Genomic DNA, 21,830 nt, shown 5'->3' on the forward strand with positions numbered 1-21,830 from the left:
ATTGCTGAGTCTCTCCAAGCAAGGCTGAGCAATTCCCCTGGTATGGCCTCATGCAGGTGAGTCATTGCATTGTAGTTCCCTTGCTGGACAGTGGCTGTTGATGGATTGTTTGACACTCCACCCGGGCATTGGTTACTTTCCTTGCTGTTGCCTCTGGGGAGCTAATGTCTGGCTGATTCCCCAACTTACAGCATATGTAAGATCACGATTATATGACAATGAGGAATATGGGGGTTATAGTACACTCCCCCAAGGTATAGAATGTCACAGAAAAGATTATTTTTAACAACATGAAATATCTGGAAGGGCATTTGACTTTCTAAAATGGACTTAATCTGCAAAGGAAGAGGTGATTCTTCCTGACACCCACATAAGGTTTGTCTCTCAAAATTGAAAGTCAAACTAGTGATTCCAGCCAGGTGCAACCATTACTTTCAATACAGAACCAAACCGAATGGGAAGTCTGGGGTACGGACCTGACAAACTAAGCATTACACTTTGAGTATTTTCCTCACAGTTAATCAGTTTGGGCCACATTCTTCCCATCTGTAGGGAAAAAAAAAAACTTTCAAAGGGGCAAAACAATAGAAATATTGCACCACTTTGAGAGTCTTTAGCAACAGAGCCTCTTCACCAATCCTTAATCTGAAATCTTCACTGGGGGATTTCACACAGTGCCAGAGAACACTAATAAAAAGAATCAAAACTATACCACGAAGATAACACCAATATTTCCTTAAACCAACCGTGCCTCCATAAAACAAGAATCAGATGCAAGAGTGGAACACCCTGTAGAGCTATAAACCAAGAAGTAAAGCCCTGAGCCTGCAACATGCTTTGTGCAGCTGGATCCCTGTGCCTGCATGGAGCATCACAGATTTCAGTGGGGGCTTACACAATGCTTCATGGTGTGTGTGTGGAGGGGCGGGGGGGAATAAGGCTCCTGATCCTGCAACTTACTGAGTCTGTACAGAGACCCATTGGTGGAGCTCAGTGCAGGCGCAGAGGTCTGCCCACATGCAACAGTTTGAAAGATCAGATCCTAAGCGTGTTCTTACATGAATCAAAAATACATCTGGCTTTAGTGTGTGTGTGTGAATTTTATTTTAATTTCACTCTTGTATTCAATTATTTTTTTGGAAGACTGCAGAGATTATAACACAGCAATAACACCCAAAATCTTCACAGCTAAACAGACAATAAGAAAGATACTGTAAATATGCTTTTAAAAATAAAACCAAGCCTTTCACACATCTTGATAATTAATGGCATGTGATTGTTTTAAAAGCTTCCCACATGAAGATTTGTTTCAGATTAAGTGTTTGAGCAGTGCCTCTATTTTTACATTTGAAAAAGCTGAGGAAGTGACTTTATGGAAGCAGCTGTTTCAACTTGATCAACATAAAGGTCAAAGAATAGATAAATTAGATATGTTATTAAAACAAGCTGTAAACATTGTTAATGTTTCCTTGACAATGTCATATAATTTTTCCTTTGAAGAGGAAGTGTGTTCCAATAATGCCAACACAAAAGTCAGGTTCCAGGGCAAATAAGTGACCATATACAGTAGAAATCAGATAGACAAAACACATTCATTTAATACTTGTTCTGATAAGTGGGCTTCCCTATCAATATGAGAATATGCAACCTTGAAGTACTTGGACCTGATCCAATCCACTAGGGTGTGGACACAAAGTAAATTACTTTAGCTTCACTAAAAAAAAGGAAAAAGAACGAGGAGTACTTGTGGCACCTTAGAGACTAACAAATGTATTTGGGAATAAGCTTTCATGGGCTAAAACCCACTTCACTGTATGCATGCAGTGGAAAATACAGTAGGAAGATATATATACACAGAGAACATGAAAAAACGGATGTTGCGGCAACATCCATTTTTTCATGTTCTCTGTGTATATACACCTCTACCCTGATATAACGCTGTCCTCGGGAGCCAAAAAATCGTATCGCGTTATAGGTGAAACTGCGATACATTGAACTTGCGTTGATCCACCAGAATGCACCCCTCCCCGAGCACTGCTTTGCCGCATTATATTCGAATTCATGTTATATCGGGTCGTGTTATATCGGGGTAGAGGTGTATATCTTCCTACTGTATTTTCCACTGCATGCATCCGATGAAGTGGGTTTTAGCCCACGAAGGCTTATGCCCAAATACATTTGTTAGTCTCTAAGGTGCCAAAAATACTCCTCGTTCTTTTTGCTGCTACAGACTAACACGGCTACCACTCTGAAACCTGAAAAAAGGAAGAGATTCATATTTGTAGGAGGATCTAACTGGTTGTTAGTACAAGAAATAAAGTGTATAATGAAATTTCAGTTGCTAGGGATGATGGTAACATTAAAGCTTCTCATAATAGTTTATTATTTAATAAAAAGCAATACAGCTTTGGAAAGAGAAGGGATATATGCTGGCTGAAGTAATGTCTTAAAACCTTATCCAAAGCCCACTGAAGTCCATAGGTATCTTTTCATTGACTTCAGTGGGTTTGGATAAGGCTCCCTAAGAAAGCAAAAGGCTACTTTAGAGAGACAAGGTGGGTGAGGCAATATCTTTTATTGGACCAACTTCTGTTGGTGAGAGAGACAAGTTTTTGAACTACACAGCTTCTCCTCAGGTCTAGGATAGGTACTTAGAGTGTCACAGCAAAATGCAACAGTGGAACAGATCATTTAGCATAAGTAGTTAGCACATATTCTAAGGCCTGGTCTACACTGGAGCGGGGTGGGGTGTCGATGTAAGATACGCAACTTCAGCTACGGGAATACCGTAGCTGAAATTGATGCATCTTATTCCGACTGACCTCTCGTCCTCACGGCGTGGGATCGACAGCCGCGGCTCTCCCGTCGACTCCGCTACCGCTGCTCGCTCTGGTGGAGTTCCGGAGTCAACGGGGAGCATGTTCGATAAATCGATCGTTACCCGTCTGGACGTACCCTAAGGGACCATTCAAGGTGTAGAACTCTGTGTAGCTCTAATGCTTGTCTCTCTCACCAACAGAAATTGGTCCAATAAAATAAATTACCTCACCCACCTTGATTCTCTAATATCCTGGGACAGACCTGGCTACAACAGCACTGCATAAAATCCTGGGCACTTTTTAGTCCACACTATATATAAAACTTATATATGCCGCGGCGGCCAGAGCCCTGGGCCCTTTAAATCACCACTGGAGCCCTGCCACGGCTACCCCAGCCCTAGCCCGAGCCCTGCCGCCCCAGGGTAGAGGCTGCAGGGCTCCCGTGGTGATTTAAAGGGCCTGGAGCTCTGCGGCGGCCGGAGCCCCAGGCCCTTTAATTCGCCCCTGAGCCCCAGGGCTCCCAGCGCCTCTGCAGCTGGTAGCTCTGGAGTAATTTAAAGTTCCTGGGGCTCCCAGCCACAGCCGGAGCCCCAAGGCCTTTAAATCTTGAAAGGCCACGCCTCTTCCGGTTGAGGCCACACCCCACTCAGGACTCCAGCATACCGGTAAGTCCTTTAAGTTACTTTCACCCCTGGGAACAACAGGATTCAGCTCTTACCCCAGAGAGGTGGTGGCAGCAGAGGTGCCCCCCACTACTTACAGCAGATGGGTGGATCTGTATGGGTGGCCAGGTCCACTGCACTTCTTCACCGCTCAGGGCTATTGACAGAGGCTGTCTGCAAACTCAAGCAAACATCACTGTATTGATTACACTCAGGTCACATGTTCAATCTTCTCTTCCCAACTGTGAGGTCTACAAAATTGCTTTTGTTTTCTTAAAATGAAAGCTTAGAACCTGAGGTAATCACGTGTCTCCAGCAGCTGCTGTATACAGCCAGTAGCAGAGTACTTGCACTGTACTTTGTAGAGCAGAATGCAGAGGAGCACTTAAACTTACCGGAGTTAGACTTCTGTTCTTCCTAGAGCTATGACTGGATTTCTCATTTGACTTTTTAGTTGCCATCAACTTACCCTCCCACAAATCTGGAGTTGAGGCCCAGTGGGTCTAGGCAGTTCACAGATGCAATGACCATATTCCCACCACTCCCCTGGCCTGTCCAAAACACAACCTCAGCCCCATCACTCTTGTACAAAGTTCTGCCATGAAGCTCAGCTCTGTGACACGCAGAGAGGTGCAATCTTTATTGCAACTTCTCTGTTGCTTAGATCTCCACACCGCAGCGTTCCTCAGCTTCTCAGAACCCCAACAGTTTCTGTTCTTCACTACTACTCAGTAAATACCATATACTGTGTGTGACTGGTTGGATCACAGAACCCCCCCCCCCTTGAGAGCTGCCATCCGATGTGCCAAGACTACTTCTGCCCCTGCTTTCCTGCCCCATCAGCTTAGGACTTCAGTACCCTGTCTGGTTTGAGCCAGATTCGCTAGCCTGCTGCAAACCCAGACCCAGGTCTGAATCACGTCCCCTAACAGCTGTAGGCTTACCTGAAAGCAGCTAACTGAAGTGTTCCTGTCCTTAACACTCAGATGCCCAACTCCCAGTGGAGTCTAAACCCAAATAAATCTGTTTTACCCTGTATAAAGCTTATGCAGGGTCAACTCATAAATTGTTCACCCTCTATAACACTGATAGAGAGATATGCACAGCTGTTTGCCCACCCAGGTATTGACACATACTCTGGGTTAATTAATAAGTAAAAAGTAATTTTATTAAATACAGAAAGTAGGATTTAAGTGGTTTCAAGTAGTAACAGACAAAACAAAGTGAATTACCAAGCAAAATAAAATAAAACACACCTGTCTATGTCTAATAATACAAATAAGATCCTCACCATTTCCAGACTGCTCCCTTTTACAAATTAAGTATCAGAGAGGTAGCCGTGTTAGTCTGGTTCTGTAAAAGCAGCAAAGAATCCTGTGGCACCTTATAGACTAACAGACGTTTTGCAGCATGAGCTTTCGTGGGTGAATGCCCACTTCGTCGGATGCACAGGATTCTTTGCTGCTTTTACAAATTAATCTCCTTTTAGTCTGGGTCCAGCAATCACTCACCCCCTTGCAGTCACTGTCCTTTGTTCCAGTTTCTTTCAGGCATCTTTGGGGGTGGAGAGGCTCTCTCTTTAGCCAGCTGAAGACAAAATGGAGGGGTCTCCCCTAGGCTTAAATAGACTTCTCTTGTGGGTGGAGACCCCCTCCTCCCTCCTATGCAAAGTCCAGCTACAAAATGGAATATTGGAGTCACCTGGGCAAGTCACATGTCCATGCATGACTGAGTTCCTTACCAGCCAATCCACATTCCTGGGAAACTCCAGATGTGGATTGGTGTTTCCAAGTTCATTGTTGGCTTAAGTGTTTCTTGACGGGGCACTTACTAAGAATAGTCTTTTATCAGGAAGCTGACCAACTGCTTCACTATAGCCTACTTAGAATCAAACAAGTATGCAGCCAATATTAATAAACTTCAAATACAAAAATGATACATGCATACAAATAGGATTAATAGATTCAGTAGATCATGACCTTTACAGAGATATGTTACATGGCACATGTAATATAAAACACATTCTAGTTATGTCTAGAATGTGTTTTATATATATTCCATAAAGCCTTATAGGTGGCACCGTCACACTGTGAAATAAAGGGTTTCTTCACAATAGATTTCAATGCATCATTCTCTTACAAGAGGCTGCACCAAGATCATTTTCCCTTGTCAAAAAGCAGAATGGCTTTCAATTATGCTTTGACAGAAGTGGAAAACTATAGGCACTTTGATAAATATAGAAAGTACTTAAAATACTTTCAGTACTTTATAATTGGCTCTCAAGACTAACATATAGGCAAGTGAGAGTGGCGTTTGGATGATTTTACTCTATTCAGGAATAAAAATTAAATTATTAATTACGTTTCCAATTTCCACCACACAGTCCATGTAGAAATCCCTCTTCTGATGTTCTGATAGAACTCAATGCACTTTAGAAAGAATTAATTAGATTTGGTTTGAATTATGATTATGCTACATGCACTATTTTATGCCTATCTCGCTAGGTCGATAACAAACATGGAAGGAACTACATGGGTCATATTTATATATGAAACAGACAAATGTATATGTTAAATGATCTTAAGATAGAGGTCACTTTACATGAAATTCTAATTGTCAGCTATTCCATATTTATGCAATCTTGATTAAAGTTGCTAACAAACAAGGATAATGTGACTATATGCTAGTGTGCTCCTCGCAGCTCCATTAAAAAAACGAGAGGCCACTCACCAGTTTACTGGGGGAAAGGTATTCATCCATAAGTAGCTCTCCATCATCTTTTACCAATGGGCTAGGATTCAGGAGACCTTGCCACCTCAAATCAGTCACCCGGACTGTGGCTGAGCCTGGACGAAGGACTCTGCCAAGGTTCCAGTTTAGTTCCATTTCAATATGGCCTAAGCAATAAAACAAGAACAAGAGTAGTTTTCTTTTTCAGTATTTACTACATACTCTTAGCAAAGATTAATTTGACTTATCTTAAGAGTTGGCAGGATTTCCACAAGGCACCATAAATGATCAAAAACAAACAGAAACTTAACTGATACAGAATATGATACCCAAGCAACTTCAACCTTATTCCATTACACACATTGAATTCCCCCATGTTAAATATCTTGTCAAACTATCTTAAATGGGCTATCTTGATTATCACTACAAAATTTATTTTCTCCTGCTGACAACAGTTCATCTTAATTAATTAGCCTCTTAGAGTTGGTTGGGCAACTCCCACTTTTTCATGTTCTCTGTATGTATATATATCTCCTCACTATATGTTCTATTCTGTGCGTCCGATGAAACAGGCTGTAGCCCACTAAAGCTTATGCTCAAATAAATTTGTTAGTCTCTAAGGTGCCACAAGTACTCTTATTCTGTATGTTCCTTTTCTCTCTCCTCCTTTAGCCTATAGTGATCTCCTCTCAGGTCCTGTCTTGCCATGATCAATTTAGACTGTAAGCTTTTTGGGGCAGGGACTTTGTCTTTTATTAGCTATATAAAACACTATGCTCTATAAACAAATGTTCTTTAACAATAATAAACTTAGGATATTCACCTGAAGGGTCTTCCCTCCCACTCCTCCCATTACACTCGTCTGACTTCTCCAATAATAGCATAGCCCACTTCCCCGGGCACACCTGCACCTTACCCAACACCACTGAGGATTGTAAATGACACAGAAAAGAACTCATAGAAGCTCATACTGGCGGTGTGAGTACCAAAACGTACAATTACTTTTCTCCAGCTTCTTAAGCTTTAACCATGGACAAAATAGATTGCAGTATAGGATGTTCTGTACTATGTGAAACAGATATGAATTGTTAATGACTGCTCTTTGGGTCAGTCAGAACATGTCGACTAGTTCCCACTGCTGGAAACTGTCTTTTTTTATAAACAAAAAAAATCAAACCTGTTTCAAGGGAGGAATAAGATAAAGTTTAAGGTGATAGGATTGAAGTAGTTATCTAAATTAATTCATACTGAACCAGACCATTATTTGGTTCCCAGATCTACTACTCTGGACAAAACTTATAGCAACTGATTTTGAAATATCAAAGTCAACAGAGTGCGCGTGTGTGCAGGCTTACAGAGAACTCTTGTTCAGGTCATTTATCATTTTTCTGTGTGAGATCATTTGGGAGCATAGTGATTTTCTCGTTTCCCCACAGAGTTGTTATTGAGGCATTTAGTGCACTGGAGGAGGTACACCACATATTGTGATAGGCATGCACAGGACCTATGGATCTTGAAAGGTGTATTGTGAGTGGTATTGATCATTGTAGCTGTAGAAATATCGCTGCAGATTTTGTATCTATTATTATGGCAGGTCTGGTGCCACTTTGGATTAGTGTCCTACATTACATTCTCAGAAGAAAACTAGGGCCTGGTCTACACTACGCGTTTAAACCGAATTTAGCAGCGTTAAACCGAATTAACCCTGCACCCGTCCACACAACGAAGCCCTTTATATCGATATAAAGGGCTCTTTAAACTGATTTCTGTACTCCTCCCCAACGAGGGGAGTAGCGCTGAAATCGGTATTGCCATGTCGGATTAGGGTTAGCATGGCCGCAATTCGACGGTATTGGCCTCCGGGCAGTATCCCACAGTGCACCATTGTGACCACTCTGGAAAGCAATCTGAACTCGGATGCACTGGCCAGGTAAACAGGAAAAGCCCCGCGAACTTTTGAATTTCATTTCCTGTTTGCCCAGCGTGGAGCTCTGATCAGCACGGGTGGCGATGCAGTCCCAAATCCAAAAAGAGCTCCAGCATGGACCGTACGGGAGATACTGGATCTGATTGCTGTATGGGGAGACAAATCTGTTGTATCAGAGCTCCGTTACAGAAGACGAAATGACAAAGCATTTGAAAAAATCTCCAGGCTATGATAGACAGAGGCCACAGCAGGGACTCAGCACAGTGCTGCGTGACAAGCGTAACAGAAAGCCAAAGAATCAAATGGACGCTCATGGAGGGAGGGAGGGAGGGGGGACTGAGGACTCCAGCTATCCCACAGTCCCCACAATCTCCGAAAAGCATTTGCATTCTTGGCTGAGCTCCCAATGCCTGAAGGGTCAAAAACATTTTCCCGGATGTTTCAGGGTGTATGTCGTCAATTTACACCCTTCTCCCCTCCCCCGAAAGAAAAGGGGAAAAAAATCGTTTCTCACTTTTTTCAATGTCACCCTATGTCTACTGCATGCTGCTGGTAGACAGAGTGCTGCAGCGCTGAACACCAGCATCCCCTTCCCGGTGGCAGATGGTGCAAAATGACTGGTATCCGTCATCATCATCAGCTCGTGAGTGCTCCTGGCTGGCCTCGGTGAGGTCGGCTGGGGGTGCCTTTGTAAAAATGGGAATGACTCCTGGTCATTCCTGGCAGACGGTACAAAAGGCTTGGTAACCGTCCTCATTATAGCAGCTGGAGGCTGAGCTCCATCAGCCCCCCCTGCCTTTCATGTCTAAAGAAGATTCTATACTCCCTGGACTATCATAGCAGCAGGAGGCTGCGCTCCTCTCCCCACACCCTTTAATGTCCTGCCTGGACTATCAAAGCAGCTGGAGGCTGCCTCCCCCTCATTTTATCTCACTAAAAACTCAGTGTTTCTTATTCCTGCATTCTTTATTACTTCATCACCACAAATGGGGGCACACTGCCACGGTAGCCCAGGAGGGTTGGGGGAGGAGGGAAGCAATGGGTGGGGTTGTTGCAGGGGCACCCCCTAGAATGGCATGTAGCTCATCATTTCTGTGGGATCTCTGGGGCTCTGACCCGGAGCAGCTGTGCTCTCTGGTTCTCTAGTACACTTGCCCCATATTCTAGGCAGGACTGACTATTTTTAGACAAAACATAAAGAAGGGAATGACCCAGGGAGTCATTCCCATTTTTGTCCATGCGCCCCCGGCCGACCTCAGCGAGGCCAGCCGGGAGCACCCATGACAGCAGCAGACGGTACAAAAGGATTGATAACCATCATTGCCAATTTCCAATTGCAAACGGTGCAAAATGACTGATAACCATCATCTCATCGCCAATTTACAATGGCAGGGGGTGCAATAGGGATGGTAACCGTCTCTGCTACCTTGCAAAGGCAAATGAATGCTGCTGTGTAGCACTGCAGTACCGTGTCTGTCAGCAGCATCCAGTACACATACGGTGACAGTGACAAAAGGCAAAACAGGCTCCATGGTTGCCATGCTATGGCGTCTGCCAGGGCAATCCAGGGAAAAAGGGCGCGAAATGATTGTCTGCCGCTGCTTTCATGGAGGAAGGATTGAGTGACGACATTTACCCAGAATCACCCGCGACACTGTTTTTGCCCCATCATGCATTGGGATCTCAACCCAGAATTCCAATGGGTGGGGGAGACTGTGGGAACTATGGGATAGCTACAGGATAGCTACCCACAGTGCGATGCTCCGGAAATCGACGCTAGCCTCGGTACATGGACGCACACCACCGAATTAATGTGCTTAGTGTGGCCGCGTGCACTCGACTTTATACAATCTGTTTTAAAAAACCGGTTTCTGTACAATCGGAATAATCCCGTAGTGTAGACATACCCTAGGGAAATGGGGTCTAGATTAATTCACTATAAGGTGGGTGCACAACTGGTTGAAAGACTGTACTCAAACAATAGTTTATCAATGATTCACTGTCAGACTGGGAGGGTGTATCTAGTGCGGTCCTGAAGGGGCCAGTCCTGGGTCCAATACTATTCAATATTTTCATTAGTGACTTGAAAAATGGAGTGGAGAATGCGCTTATTAAATTTACAGAGGACACCAGGCTGGGAGAGGTTGAAGTGCTTTGGAGAAAGGATTCAAAAGGACCTTGACAAATTGGAGAACTGGTCTGAATTCAACAAGATTAAATTCAATAAAGATGGGACAAAGTACTTCACTTAGGAAGAAAAATCAAACACAGAACTACAAAATGGGAAATGGCTGGCTAGGATGTAGTACTTCTGAAAAGGATATCGGGTTTATAGTGGATCATAAACTGAATATGAGTCAACAACGTGATGCAGTTTCAAAAAAAAGGCTAATATAATTCTGGGGTTTATTAACACGAGTGATGTATGTAAGACACGGGAAGTAGGGTAATTGTCCCGCTGTATTCAGCACAGGTGAGGCCTCAGCTGGGGTACTGTGCCCTATTCTGAGCACCACACTTTAAGAAAGAGGTGGACAAACTGGAGAGAGTCCAGAGGAGAGTAACAAAAACGACGAAAGCTTTAGAAAACCTGACCTATGAGGAAAGGTTAAAAAAATATGGGCAAGTTTAGTCTTAAGAAAAGAAGACTGTGCTGGAAGACCTGATAACAGTCTGCAAATATGTTAAGGACTGTTATAAAGAGGATGGTGATCAGCTGTTCTCCATGTCCACTGAAGGTGGGAGAAGAAGGAATAGGCTTAATCTGCAGCAAGGGAGATTTAGTTAGATATTAGGAAAACATTTCTAACTAACTATCAGGGTAGGTAAGCTCTGGAAAAGGCTTCCAAGGGAGGTTGTGGAATCCCCATCATTAGAAGTTTTTAAGAGCAGGTTGGACAAACACCTGTCAGGGATGGTCTAGTTCAGTGGTGGGCAATTGCAGGCCGAACGCAGCCCATCAGGGTAATCGGCTGGTGGGCCACCAGAGCATTTGTTTACATTTGCACAGCCGCCTGCAGCTCCGAGCGGCTGTGGTTTGCCGTTCCCAGCCAATGGAAGCTGCGGGAAGCGGCGGCCAGGCCCGCGCCGTAGCATAACCTCCAAGTCTTGGTTTTGTTATATAGTTGGCTCTTTCTTACATGTTCCTACAGAGAAGGAGAATTCCAACGATCATGAAAGGCAAGTTTTAACTTGAAAACTAGGGTCAAATTCCAGCTGGAACATAGAAACACAAATAAACAGCTCCCAAATGGACATATGTTCTGTACTGCTGCAGAAGGCATTAAATTACACCCATGTTATTGCCATGACCAGGTCTGTAGACAACCCACTGAGAATTTATTCCTAAAAAGTATAAGAATAATCTCTGTGAGAATGGGATGGGGTCGGCAAACCCCATGTTAGACCTGAACAGGAAGATATTAATGGTCTGTCCTTGGCCAGGGAGTATGTACATATCAGTGTGAACCATGATCTCTGATTTCTAGACCATGTCAGGTAACACTCCCCTGTTTCCTTTTCATACAAGTTTTGTGAAGTATCCTTACACCACTGTTTCAGATACGCCAGAAATCAATTCCATCAGCTTTGATCCTTCTTCTTCCTTGTTCAGTGTGGGTTTTCTGGCATACTCCTATGCAGATTGCTGGGAAGAATTTGGTCCAATTAGTCTAGACAATGTTAGCTTTATTCAAAACTTTGGGTAATACCAGTCCCCAATTGTTCAAAAAAGTCAGCTCTTGATGATATGAAGCAGAACAGAAGACTAAAATAAAAAGACAAAAGTAATAGAAGGAAACCTAGTTTTGCTTGGAGAATTGATTGTCCAGTGTCTGACTAGGACTACAGTGTCCATTGTATGGATGTATGACCACATGGATGACAGATAAATAAGTACAGTAACTCCTCACTTAACGTTGTAGTTATGTTCCTGAAAAATGTGACTAAGTAAAACGATGTTAAGTGAATCCAATTTCCCCATAAGAATTAATGTAAATGGGGGGGCGGGGGTTAGGTTCCAGGGCAGCTTCCTTTATTCTGCAAGCACCAGGGGCTGGAGGCTCAACCCTCAGCCTGCCCACTGCATCCCTACCCCCAAGTCCCCATCCTTGACCTGCCTCTTCTTCCCCCCCCCTCCCCCTTTACTTGGCAGGCTGCGTCCTGGCTCCTCCCCCTCCCTTCTAAACGCTGCAAGCCAGCTGATTGCCATGTTCAGGAGGCAGGGAAGAGAGGGGGAGCCTGCACGCAGCGTCCTCGCTCCTCCCTCCTCCCTCCAAAACAGCGCAAGCCAGATGATTGGCACCAGGAGGCAAGGGGAGGCGCGCCGAGTCCTCGCTCCTCCTTCCTCCCTCCTGCCCGGGACAATCAGCTGGCTTGCAGCGTTTAGGAGGCAGGAGGAGCAAGGACTTGGCTCAGGCTCCCCCTTCCCCCTTCCCCCGCCCAGGGCAATCAGCTGGCTTGTGGCGTTCAGGAGGCAGGGGAGGGAGGGGGAGCCTGCGTGCCGAGTCCTCGCTCCTCCCCCCTCCCTCCTTCCTCCAAAATGCTGCAAGCCAGCTGATTGCCGTGGGCAGGAGGAGGAGGGGGAAGGCGCTGATCCGCGGGGTCTGCCGACGGGCGGAAGCCCTGGGGGGGGGGAGGGAAGGGAGGCTGCCAACTGTGGAGAAAGCAGGCAGCCAAACAATGTAAGAGTGGAGCATTGCACAACTTTAAATGAGTATGTTCCCTAATTGATCAGCAACTTAACAACAAAACAATGTTAAGCAGGACGACTTTAAGTGTGGAGTTACTGTATGGCTGTTTTGTTAGATTATTTATAAAGGTTTATAGTTCCTTTTAATTCTAGCAAAGATATCACCATCAGGTGACAGGTCTGCCTACTGTATACATTCAGTATGTTTTTCTGGAGCTGTGTAGATTGAGAGTCCTGAATTATTGATGTGATCCATCAATGCAAAATGCAACCGTGCTAATAGCAGGAGTGTGCAGACAATGGCACTAAAGAGTTAACCCACTTCATAAAAGAAATGATTTATCTCATTTCAGTCCATCGCTACAACATTTCAGAATGTCCTCCCATCTATGGCACATGTGTTGATGCAGCACTTACTTAAGGTTTGACAAGCAGATCAATTTGTGGTTTTTAATATCTGAAGTGATGCTCCCAATTCTGTACTTCCTGCTATTGATCTGTTACTCATATCTACTGGAGTAGTAAAGAGAACAATATTTTCATTACAAATTGTCTGTGTTGAAACAGAGTTGTTGTCAGTAAACAATATCAATCTTCTAGGGTGCACTTCAACCATGTTAAAACTTCCTCAAGAGACAGAAATTTGAGGAATAATGTCCAAAATGAGAAATACAAGACCGTGATGCAGGAATCCTAACGGTGAAGTACACTGCTCAAACAAAAATCCAATTAATCCCAGAAATATGTGCTGGGATAGCTGGAAAAACTACCGCACCCACAGGAGGTATATGCAGTATATGGTAACAGAAGTTCCTTTGTCCAGGTGAGAAGTAAGGGGGAAAAATTAGGCTAAAGAAAATGATGGAAAATCATGGACTCTATGATTTCTGTGAGCACATGCTCATGTGCTACTTTGTGTACAGGTCAACTGTGGGAAGACAGTAGCCATCAGCAACAGCAAAAGTCACTAAGCATCTGCCCTAGGGTTTCTTATAACCCTATTGATATCCTAAAGCTTCCCTAGGGTTCTCCTCTACTCTTAGCACAGACTGGCTGCTGAACTCCTTACACAGTTGCAGGCTCTACCATATCCTACATAACAACATTAAATTCTGAAACAGGTAAGGTAGCTCAAGTACAACTACCTTCAGCCCAATCAAAAAACAAAACAAAAAACAAAACAGGAAATCCACATGATGAGTAGTCCTCCTGACCTCAGTGGGATTACTCACCTGAATAAATGCCATATTAAGAATACGCATCAGTGATTGCAGGATTGGGGACACAGGCCTTTATTCAGCAACGGACTTAAGCGGATGGCTAACTGTAAGCACATGACTAGCCCCACTGAAGTCAATGGTTACGACAGGGGTAGGCAACCTATGGCACGCATGCCGAAGGCAGCACGTGAGCTGATTTTCAGTGGCACTCACACTGCCCGGGTCCTGGCCACCGGTCTGGGGGGCTCTGCATTTTAATTTCATTTTAAATGAAGCTTCTTAAACATTTTTAAAACCTTATTTACTTTACATACAACAATAGTTTAGTTATATATTATAGACTTATAGAAACAGACCTTTTAAAAACATTAAAATGTATTACTGGCACGCAAAACCTTAAATTAAAGTGAATAAATGAAGACTCGGCACAGCATTTCTGAAGGTTGCCAACCCCTTGGTTAGGGCATGGAGTCAGAAGTTCTAATCTCCCAGATACTTAACTGAGTAGTCTCAACAAATCACATCACTGGCTGCATTTTAAAATGGTGGTGATAATACTGACCCTACCTACATTCACTATAGGTGTGTTGTGAAGATCACTTGTACAAAACATTGAACATGTAAGGTTCTACAGTATATAAATGATAAGGATTATTATTAAAATTGTCCTTCAACTATTGTGTTATTAGAACTCCCTGTAGAACAAACTAATTAACTCTCTTCTGCCAATTTCTTCCTAGTAAATTGACGTGATTAGGTCCTGGCAAGTTCGTAAAGCTCCAAGACTTTGCTGTCTTTCTAAAAAAAATGTATGAGAGAGTTAATGAGGCTATAGTGCATTTTTCATTAAATATATATAAATATGCATTTCAAACATGGCAGTTACCAGAAGCATATGCCTCTACGTTAATTCCCACCCCATCCCTTTTTTCCCCCTGAAACCTGGGAAACACCCTTCGGACTGTGCCTGGCCATTAGCACTTCTAAGCTCATACATCAAAATATTAGCAAAAGCTCTTGTCCACATAATTTAAATAGGCTGTTGTTTTTAAAAACATCTACACAGACTGATCCAGCTTTCTGCCAGGAAAATGTATAGATCTACATATTAAAGCTGCCCTAGCAAATATAAACATAAATACAGCTGAATGCCCCAAATGTCCAGGAGAAGACGGGGGACACAGCACACCGGGATTGGAAGTTTTACCATTTGCAAGTCCCTCAATGTCACTGTTGCTATCTTCTGTTGTAACTTCTCAGTATACATTATGCTAGTGTCATCACATGAGCCACCAAACAACACTGAAATCCTGATACAGCCCTAAGTGACAAACTGAAACCTTTGGTTAGCTCTTAGTGCCTTCTGGACCAGTGAAATAGTCCTTATGGTTCTTATCTGAAGAATGGGAGCCAAAAAGCCTCGGATTCCATCTCTCTGCTGTCAGTCACATCCCTCCTTGTGCTTCCACCATTCCTTTCCCTCCCATCTCCTGGTTAAGCCTCTCTTCTCTCCTCTTCAGGCTCTTCCTTAGCTACCCAAGGAAGCAAAGAAATCAGTCAGCACCCCATAACAAGCACAGTCCTGCTCTCCTAGGCCAGCCACTGAAGAAGTAGCCTTTTCTGCTTTTTGGCTGCTCATGCCTTCAAAAAGTTACTCTGAGCAGCAATGAGTCTAATTTCAGGTATGGCACTGGAGTTCCAGATTATCTTCTTCCTATGCTGCAGGTCTGAAAATTCTCTATAAAAAACAAACATACTGCTGTCTTCTCAATACATGGAACTACACTGAAGTATTTAATTTTTCCTGCAATCCATGATTATGTATTATTCATTTAACTGCAGAATCACAAGCCATGGCTGTGCTCCCAGCACTACCATCATCACTAAATGAAAACAAAGAATTCTGTGTTTACCAAGGATTCAACTCCAAGTTACGTTTAAAAGTCCTAAGGGAACAGTAAGTGCCCTTTTAAGAGTAATTCTGTGTAAGTGCACTGCAGATAACCTCTTCTGGAAAATGACTGTTTGGGCAGCTGGAATCTGCTATGATGTCATCAGGAAACTACCGTTACTTTAATCAATCCCTAAAGGGGAAAAACAATTCCCTGCAACATTTATGTAATATGCAGCATCCTACACTACTCTATTTTAGCAGGTGTAATAAAAAAAAGTTAAAAATGTTTTTTATATATAGCAGTCACTCTCAACAGCTTTTTACCTTGGATAGCTAGATGTTACTGCATTCATCTTTTGTTATTCTTAAGTACAGGGAAAGAAGTGACCACTGCAGTAATGCTATCTTGTTTTCAAAGACAAAATTGTAAAGGGCTAAGAGCAATCACCATAAAAAGCATTAATAATCATTCCATTCACATAGTCCCTGACACGTCTCTTGTTTTCATAAAGAATCTGGACTATCAGGCCCCGATTCTCCTCTTGCCTACAGCATTGAAAACCCAGTGGCTTTAATGTAGTCATATCCAATTTACACAGGTGTAACTGAAATCGGAATCAGCCCCTCCTCACTCTACAACCATGTGAAGGCTCAATTCAGCAAACCACTGAAGCACACACTTAACTTTAAGCACAGTCCAACTGACGTCAATGGGAGAATTTAGCCCATGCTTTAAATTAAGTATGTATCTAAGTACTTTGCTGAATTGGAGCTTCAATTCGTTGGGCCAAATTCACTCATGGTGCAAAATCTGATTTGTCCCATTGTTTACATTCTTCCTGTGTGAATTTACTGCTTGTGAAAGTTGCCAAGTCCTCTATTTATCCACAGGACTGAGATAGCCACAGCAAAAGCTTCCTCACATGCATAAACCCTGACCTAAAGATGCCACTGGGGTGAAACTTCCACTTGAATTCTAAGAAAAGGCAGTAAGTGATACCTAGCCTTTATGCCAGCCCTCTGTGTAGGGGTGAATTTCACCCTGAGTGAGAGGCCTGTTCAGTCTTTATGCTCATTCAGAGTGAAATTCACTTCTGTACAGCAGGCCCACACTATTAACCCAGATTGGATTTGAACCAGCAACTTGGAGGTGAAAGCTTTGTTTCATTTTCTTACAAATGTAATATAGATAAATAAAAAAGCAGTGTATTTTAAAACCACAAGCTTATATTATATATAAATATAAAACAGAAGTTTGTGGCTTTTAAGTGCATATATAATGCAAAGCCTGTGCGCGCGCGTGCACACACACACACACACGTTGCATGTATAAAGAGCAAGATGTATAATACTTTGCCAGATCTCTGATGAAATTGAGAAATTTTTATAATATGTGCTGGAAATGCCTCGAAGTTAAATAATTCTGTAATTAGTTGCCAAATGTTGTTCTTTCTCCATTATATGTGCTATTAGGAATCAATGAAACAGTAAATCACAGTTGAATCAATTGGTATAGTCTTTATTGTTAGCAGCCTGTGGAGGTAGAATACTAGAAGGTTATGCACTTCTAAGTCCACAATATGTGGCTACAATCCACCAAAGTGGGAGCAAACTACGTCCCGCGGGCCAGATCCAGCCCCTCAGCGCTTTGGATCTTGCCCGCGGGACTGCCACCCCGACACTGCGGGCCCTGCGCCGCTCCTGGAAGCGGGTGGCACCATGTCCCTGCTGCCCCTGGGGTGGGGGGAGGGCAGAGGACTCTGCGCACTACCCTCACCCGTGGGTTCCACACCCGAAGCTCCCATTGGCCACGGTTCTCCGCTCCGGGAGCGGCATATGGCCAGGGCAGGCAGGGAGTCTGCCTTAGCGGCGTGGCATCGCTGTCACCCTGGAGCCGCTCCAGGTAAGCGGCACCAGGCGGGAGCCCACACCCCACACCCTTCCTGCATCTCACACCCCAACCCCCTGCCCTGATCCACCTCTTGCACCCCAAGCCCCTGCCCTGAGCCCCCTGCCGCACCCCACACCCCTGCTGCACCCCAACCCCCTGCCCTGAGCCCTCAACCCCCAGCCCTGAGCCCCCTCCTGCACTCTGCACCCCTCCCTGAACCTCAACCCCCTGCCCTGAGCCCCCTTGTATACCCCGCACCCCTCTTCCACCCCAACCCCTTGCCCTGAGCCCCTTCCTGCACACCGCACTCCCTCCTACACTCCACACTCCCTCCTGCACTGCAACCCGCTGCCCCAGCCCCACATTCATGGCCCTGCATGCAATTTCCCCATCCAGATGTGGCCCTCAGGCCAAAAAGTTTGCCCACCCCGCACCAAAGGATATAGAGCTAGATTCACTGGCTGCTGTGGCACAAAGTGGCCAGAGTGTGCTGGTAGAGAATTACTCTTGCATAGGGAGACCCTCTGGTGGCAGAAATCTGGCAGAGGTGGCTCTGCTTGCTTCTGCACCAGCCTCTTCCCACACCTAACATAAGGAAAGGAGAGGGGCTTCTGGGGGCATGATGTGGACAGCAGGGGTTGTGGTGGAACAGAGCTCTTCTATTTCTGATCCTTCACTGGTGTAAGACCTTACACTAGTGGTGAAAGTCAGCACTGCCCACCCCTTCCTGTTCTAACTTCCACCACACATCCAAGGATCGGGGAGCTATAATCGGCTTCCCATGGCTGCTACCCTTCACTACATCAGAGCACAGCTTGGATGTAGTGGTGAATCAGGGCCACAGTGTTTAAATTCTCCATATCATCATGGATTAATGGCTAAAATGCCAAGGTATACAGAAATTAAGACATCAGCTAATTGTGTTTATCATAAACACATGGTACCCTTATATGGAGGATACACCAGGGATAGGGTGACCAGACAGCAAATGTGAAAAATCAGGACGGGGATTGGGGGTAATAGGAGCCTATATAAGAAAAAGACCCAAAAATCATGACTATCCCTATAAAATTGAGACATCTGGTCACCCTAACCAGGGAGCACAATATTGGGGAAATAATTAAAGTTGCGGAGGAACCTTAATTTTATTTAAAGAAAAAAAATAAAAAAAGTTAGTATATCTAAACTTCAACCATACTCCTCCCACCCATCCCCAACATATAGGTATTAATTTCAGCCTTAACTCCAATTTAATGAAGTATTTTGCCTGGGAGTACTTCATATCCTTCTTTTTACACCCCAGCTCCAAAATCCTCTCCAAGGGATGGAGTCTACAGATAATTGTACTCTCTTGAGCTGAGTAAAGATTTGATCTATAGTTCAGTATTCTGCAAGTTCTCTCAATATACATTGGATCGTCTGCGACATTTAAAGGACAATAACCCAAGTACTAATTTCGCAGTTACCGAATATTCTCAGGCTACCTTTATGTACTGAAATATTATTAAAGATGCAGTAGCACCCATCATGCTAAACACTTTTCAAGCACAGAAGAAGACACAGCTCAACATTCAGTTTTAGGCCCTGATCCTACAAAGGCTTATTCACACACTTAACTTTACACACAGTGAGTAGTGAGACTATTCACTGTAAGTAAAGTTAAGCATGTGAGTAAAGTTTTGCCTAAATGTGGCCTTAATAATTTAGAATATAAAAAGCCATCCCTGTGAGTTTCCAATGCTTTATATTCCTTCTTCATAGCAACTCTATCAGAAAGAAGTCTGAAGGTCTCCCCGTTCCTAATCAGCCATGCCAAATTAGCATAAAGTCTCATAAGTCTAACTGAACGTGAAGTTAAAGTTGTCTCTGAACTCATTTCCACGTAGACTTAGGAATTAGACTTGCTTTCGCTTAGGAGACTTAAAACACAAAATCCAAGATCTGAGACTCTGGTGCTAGGACTGGACTGCAGAACAGAGACTGGATAGTGCTGAATGCACCAGAACACCATAGCACATTCCATTTCTATCCCTATTCCATGTTCAAATCTTTGTATACTGCTGAAAAGCAAAGTTACCTCCAGCGTTCTCTCCTCTTACACAGCAGATTTAAGAACTGGGAACAAAAGTGTTGCTTCCTCAGCATGTAGCCTGAAAAATAAATATACAAAAATTATGATTTGCCCATATTCTAGAAAAGAAAGTAACATTTAGGAACATGTTTTAAAGCCCAATCCAGTGCCCAAGGAAATCAATGGGAAAACCCTCACTGACTTCAGAAGGCATTGGATAAGGCTACTAGACATGATATTTTATGTGTGCTAAGAATCAGAGCAAGATCACTCTCTAATTAAGGGAAACTTGTTTGTCAATTAATCTGTACTGACTCTACAGAATTCCACCAGTTGCTGCACTGAATATAAAGTTGTATATGGTTCAACAACAGACTGCTTGTAAAATGGTGAAGATTAAGAAACAGTAATTGGGCCCATCAATTCAAACCCCAAATGTGACCTACTTTAAAACAGTTATATCCAGGCTGGGGATAATCCTCAAGTGAACAGTTTTCTTAAAAATATCTTGTCACTAAGACAGGGGCGGCTCCAGACCTCAGCACTCCAAGCGCGTGCTTGAGGCGGCATGCCGCGGGGGGGGTGCTCTGCCGGTCGCTGGGAGGGCGGCAAGCAGCTCCGGTGGACCTTCCGCAGGCGTCCCTGTGGAGGGTCCGCTGGTCCCGTGGCTCCGGTGGACCTCCCACACAAGTGCAGGCACGCCTGCGGGAGGTCCACCGGAGCCGCGGGACCAGCGACCGGCAGAGTGCCGCCCTGCTTGGGGCGTGCCGCCGTGCTTGGGGCGGCGAAATGTCTAGAGCCGGCCCTGCACTAAGAAATAAGAATGAATAAGAACAAGTCTAGCTAATCCCAGACATGCCTTAATAATGGAGTGCTTTATAGCTATGCTTTATTATTAATTATCTGTACTGCAATGGCACCTAGAAGCCAAGGCCCTATTGTACATCATACAAACATATAACAAAGAAGCAGTCCCTGCCCAAAAGATCTTACAGTCTATGTGAAGGCAGGGGAGAGCACAAAGTAATAGTGCACTTTAACCACAGAATCTTTCATTTCAAAGATTATCAGGTAGGGAAGAAGATTAAAACACCCTCACAGGAAATAACCATTACAAGAGAGACACAAACCCACAGCTATATTTAAAAACATTAACATTTATTTGAGAATTATTTATATCAGGTGAGAAAATCAAAACTTGTCCATGTTTGAGCTATGCACCTGTTATATCAAAGTGGCTTCCTGCTCTTTCACTTGATATCAAGCTGATAACATGATCCTGACTATACCAACAAATCTTTGGTGATCCAGGAACAAATCCTGAACTGGTGACAATCGTCTGGAAAACCTACCCTCTCACTCAAAGTGAGGGAAACATGTAGCGTTATACGCTCATTAAGAAACCACAATGCCATTCTTACTATCTATTTTCAGAGAGAACAGCACTTTAAATAATCTGATCTGAGAGAGAAAAAGAAGAGAGTTGGGAAGGTAAGAGTGTGAAAAGCAGATGGGTACAACAGTAAAACAAAATCCAACAATAAATCTCTGTCTTTTGGCATTTGTGGGAGTGCTTTTCTGTCCCCAAAAGGGATACTAAGGTTTAGAGCCCCACCATTTTATTCTGGGTCTGGAGAAGGGAAGCTCAACATCCTTATAACCAAAGGCAGTCTGGACTTATAAAGCAATACAAAAACACCCTCCCAATGCTAAGAGTATGTCTTCATTGCAGAGTGTGCTTTGGCTCTTACATTGGTGTTGCTCAAACCCCTCACCCATCCACATACAAAACGCTCTCACCTGAGTTTAGTGGTATTTTAAACCTGGTAGGCTAAAACCCAAGTGCCATTTAGCTCAATAGACTGGTAACTTGCCCACATTGCTGTGAGGACACAGACTAAATCACTTGAGGGCTGATAGTCCTCC

General features: G+C 43.9%; 1 protein-coding gene across 4 annotated transcripts in view; it reads right to left on the reverse strand.

The window, feature by feature from the left end:
* LRRC56 (leucine rich repeat containing 56) overlaps positions 1–21,830 on the reverse strand; it is a 112,313-nt gene that overhangs the window by 84,705 nt on the left and 5,778 nt on the right. For 3 of the 4 annotated variants that reach the window (XM_045012665.1, XM_045012667.1, XM_045012664.1), the window contains 2 exons: positions 19,911–19,983; positions 6,212–6,378 (listed from right to left, as the gene is read on the reverse strand). In XM_045012665.1, coding sequence (XP_044868600.1) covers positions 6,212–6,367 — 156 coding nt within the window. In that variant the 5' untranslated portion in view covers positions 6,368–6,378; positions 19,911–19,983. The remainder of the gene's footprint in view (positions 1–6,211; positions 6,379–19,910; positions 19,984–21,830) is intronic. The other variant, XM_045012666.1, reaches the window with a different exon arrangement.

Source organism: Mauremys mutica, chromosome 4, assembly GCF_020497125.1.
Source record: "Mauremys mutica isolate MM-2020 ecotype Southern chromosome 4, ASM2049712v1, whole genome shotgun sequence".
In the NCBI taxonomy this organism is placed as follows: domain Eukaryota; kingdom Metazoa; phylum Chordata; order Testudines; family Geoemydidae; genus Mauremys; species Mauremys mutica.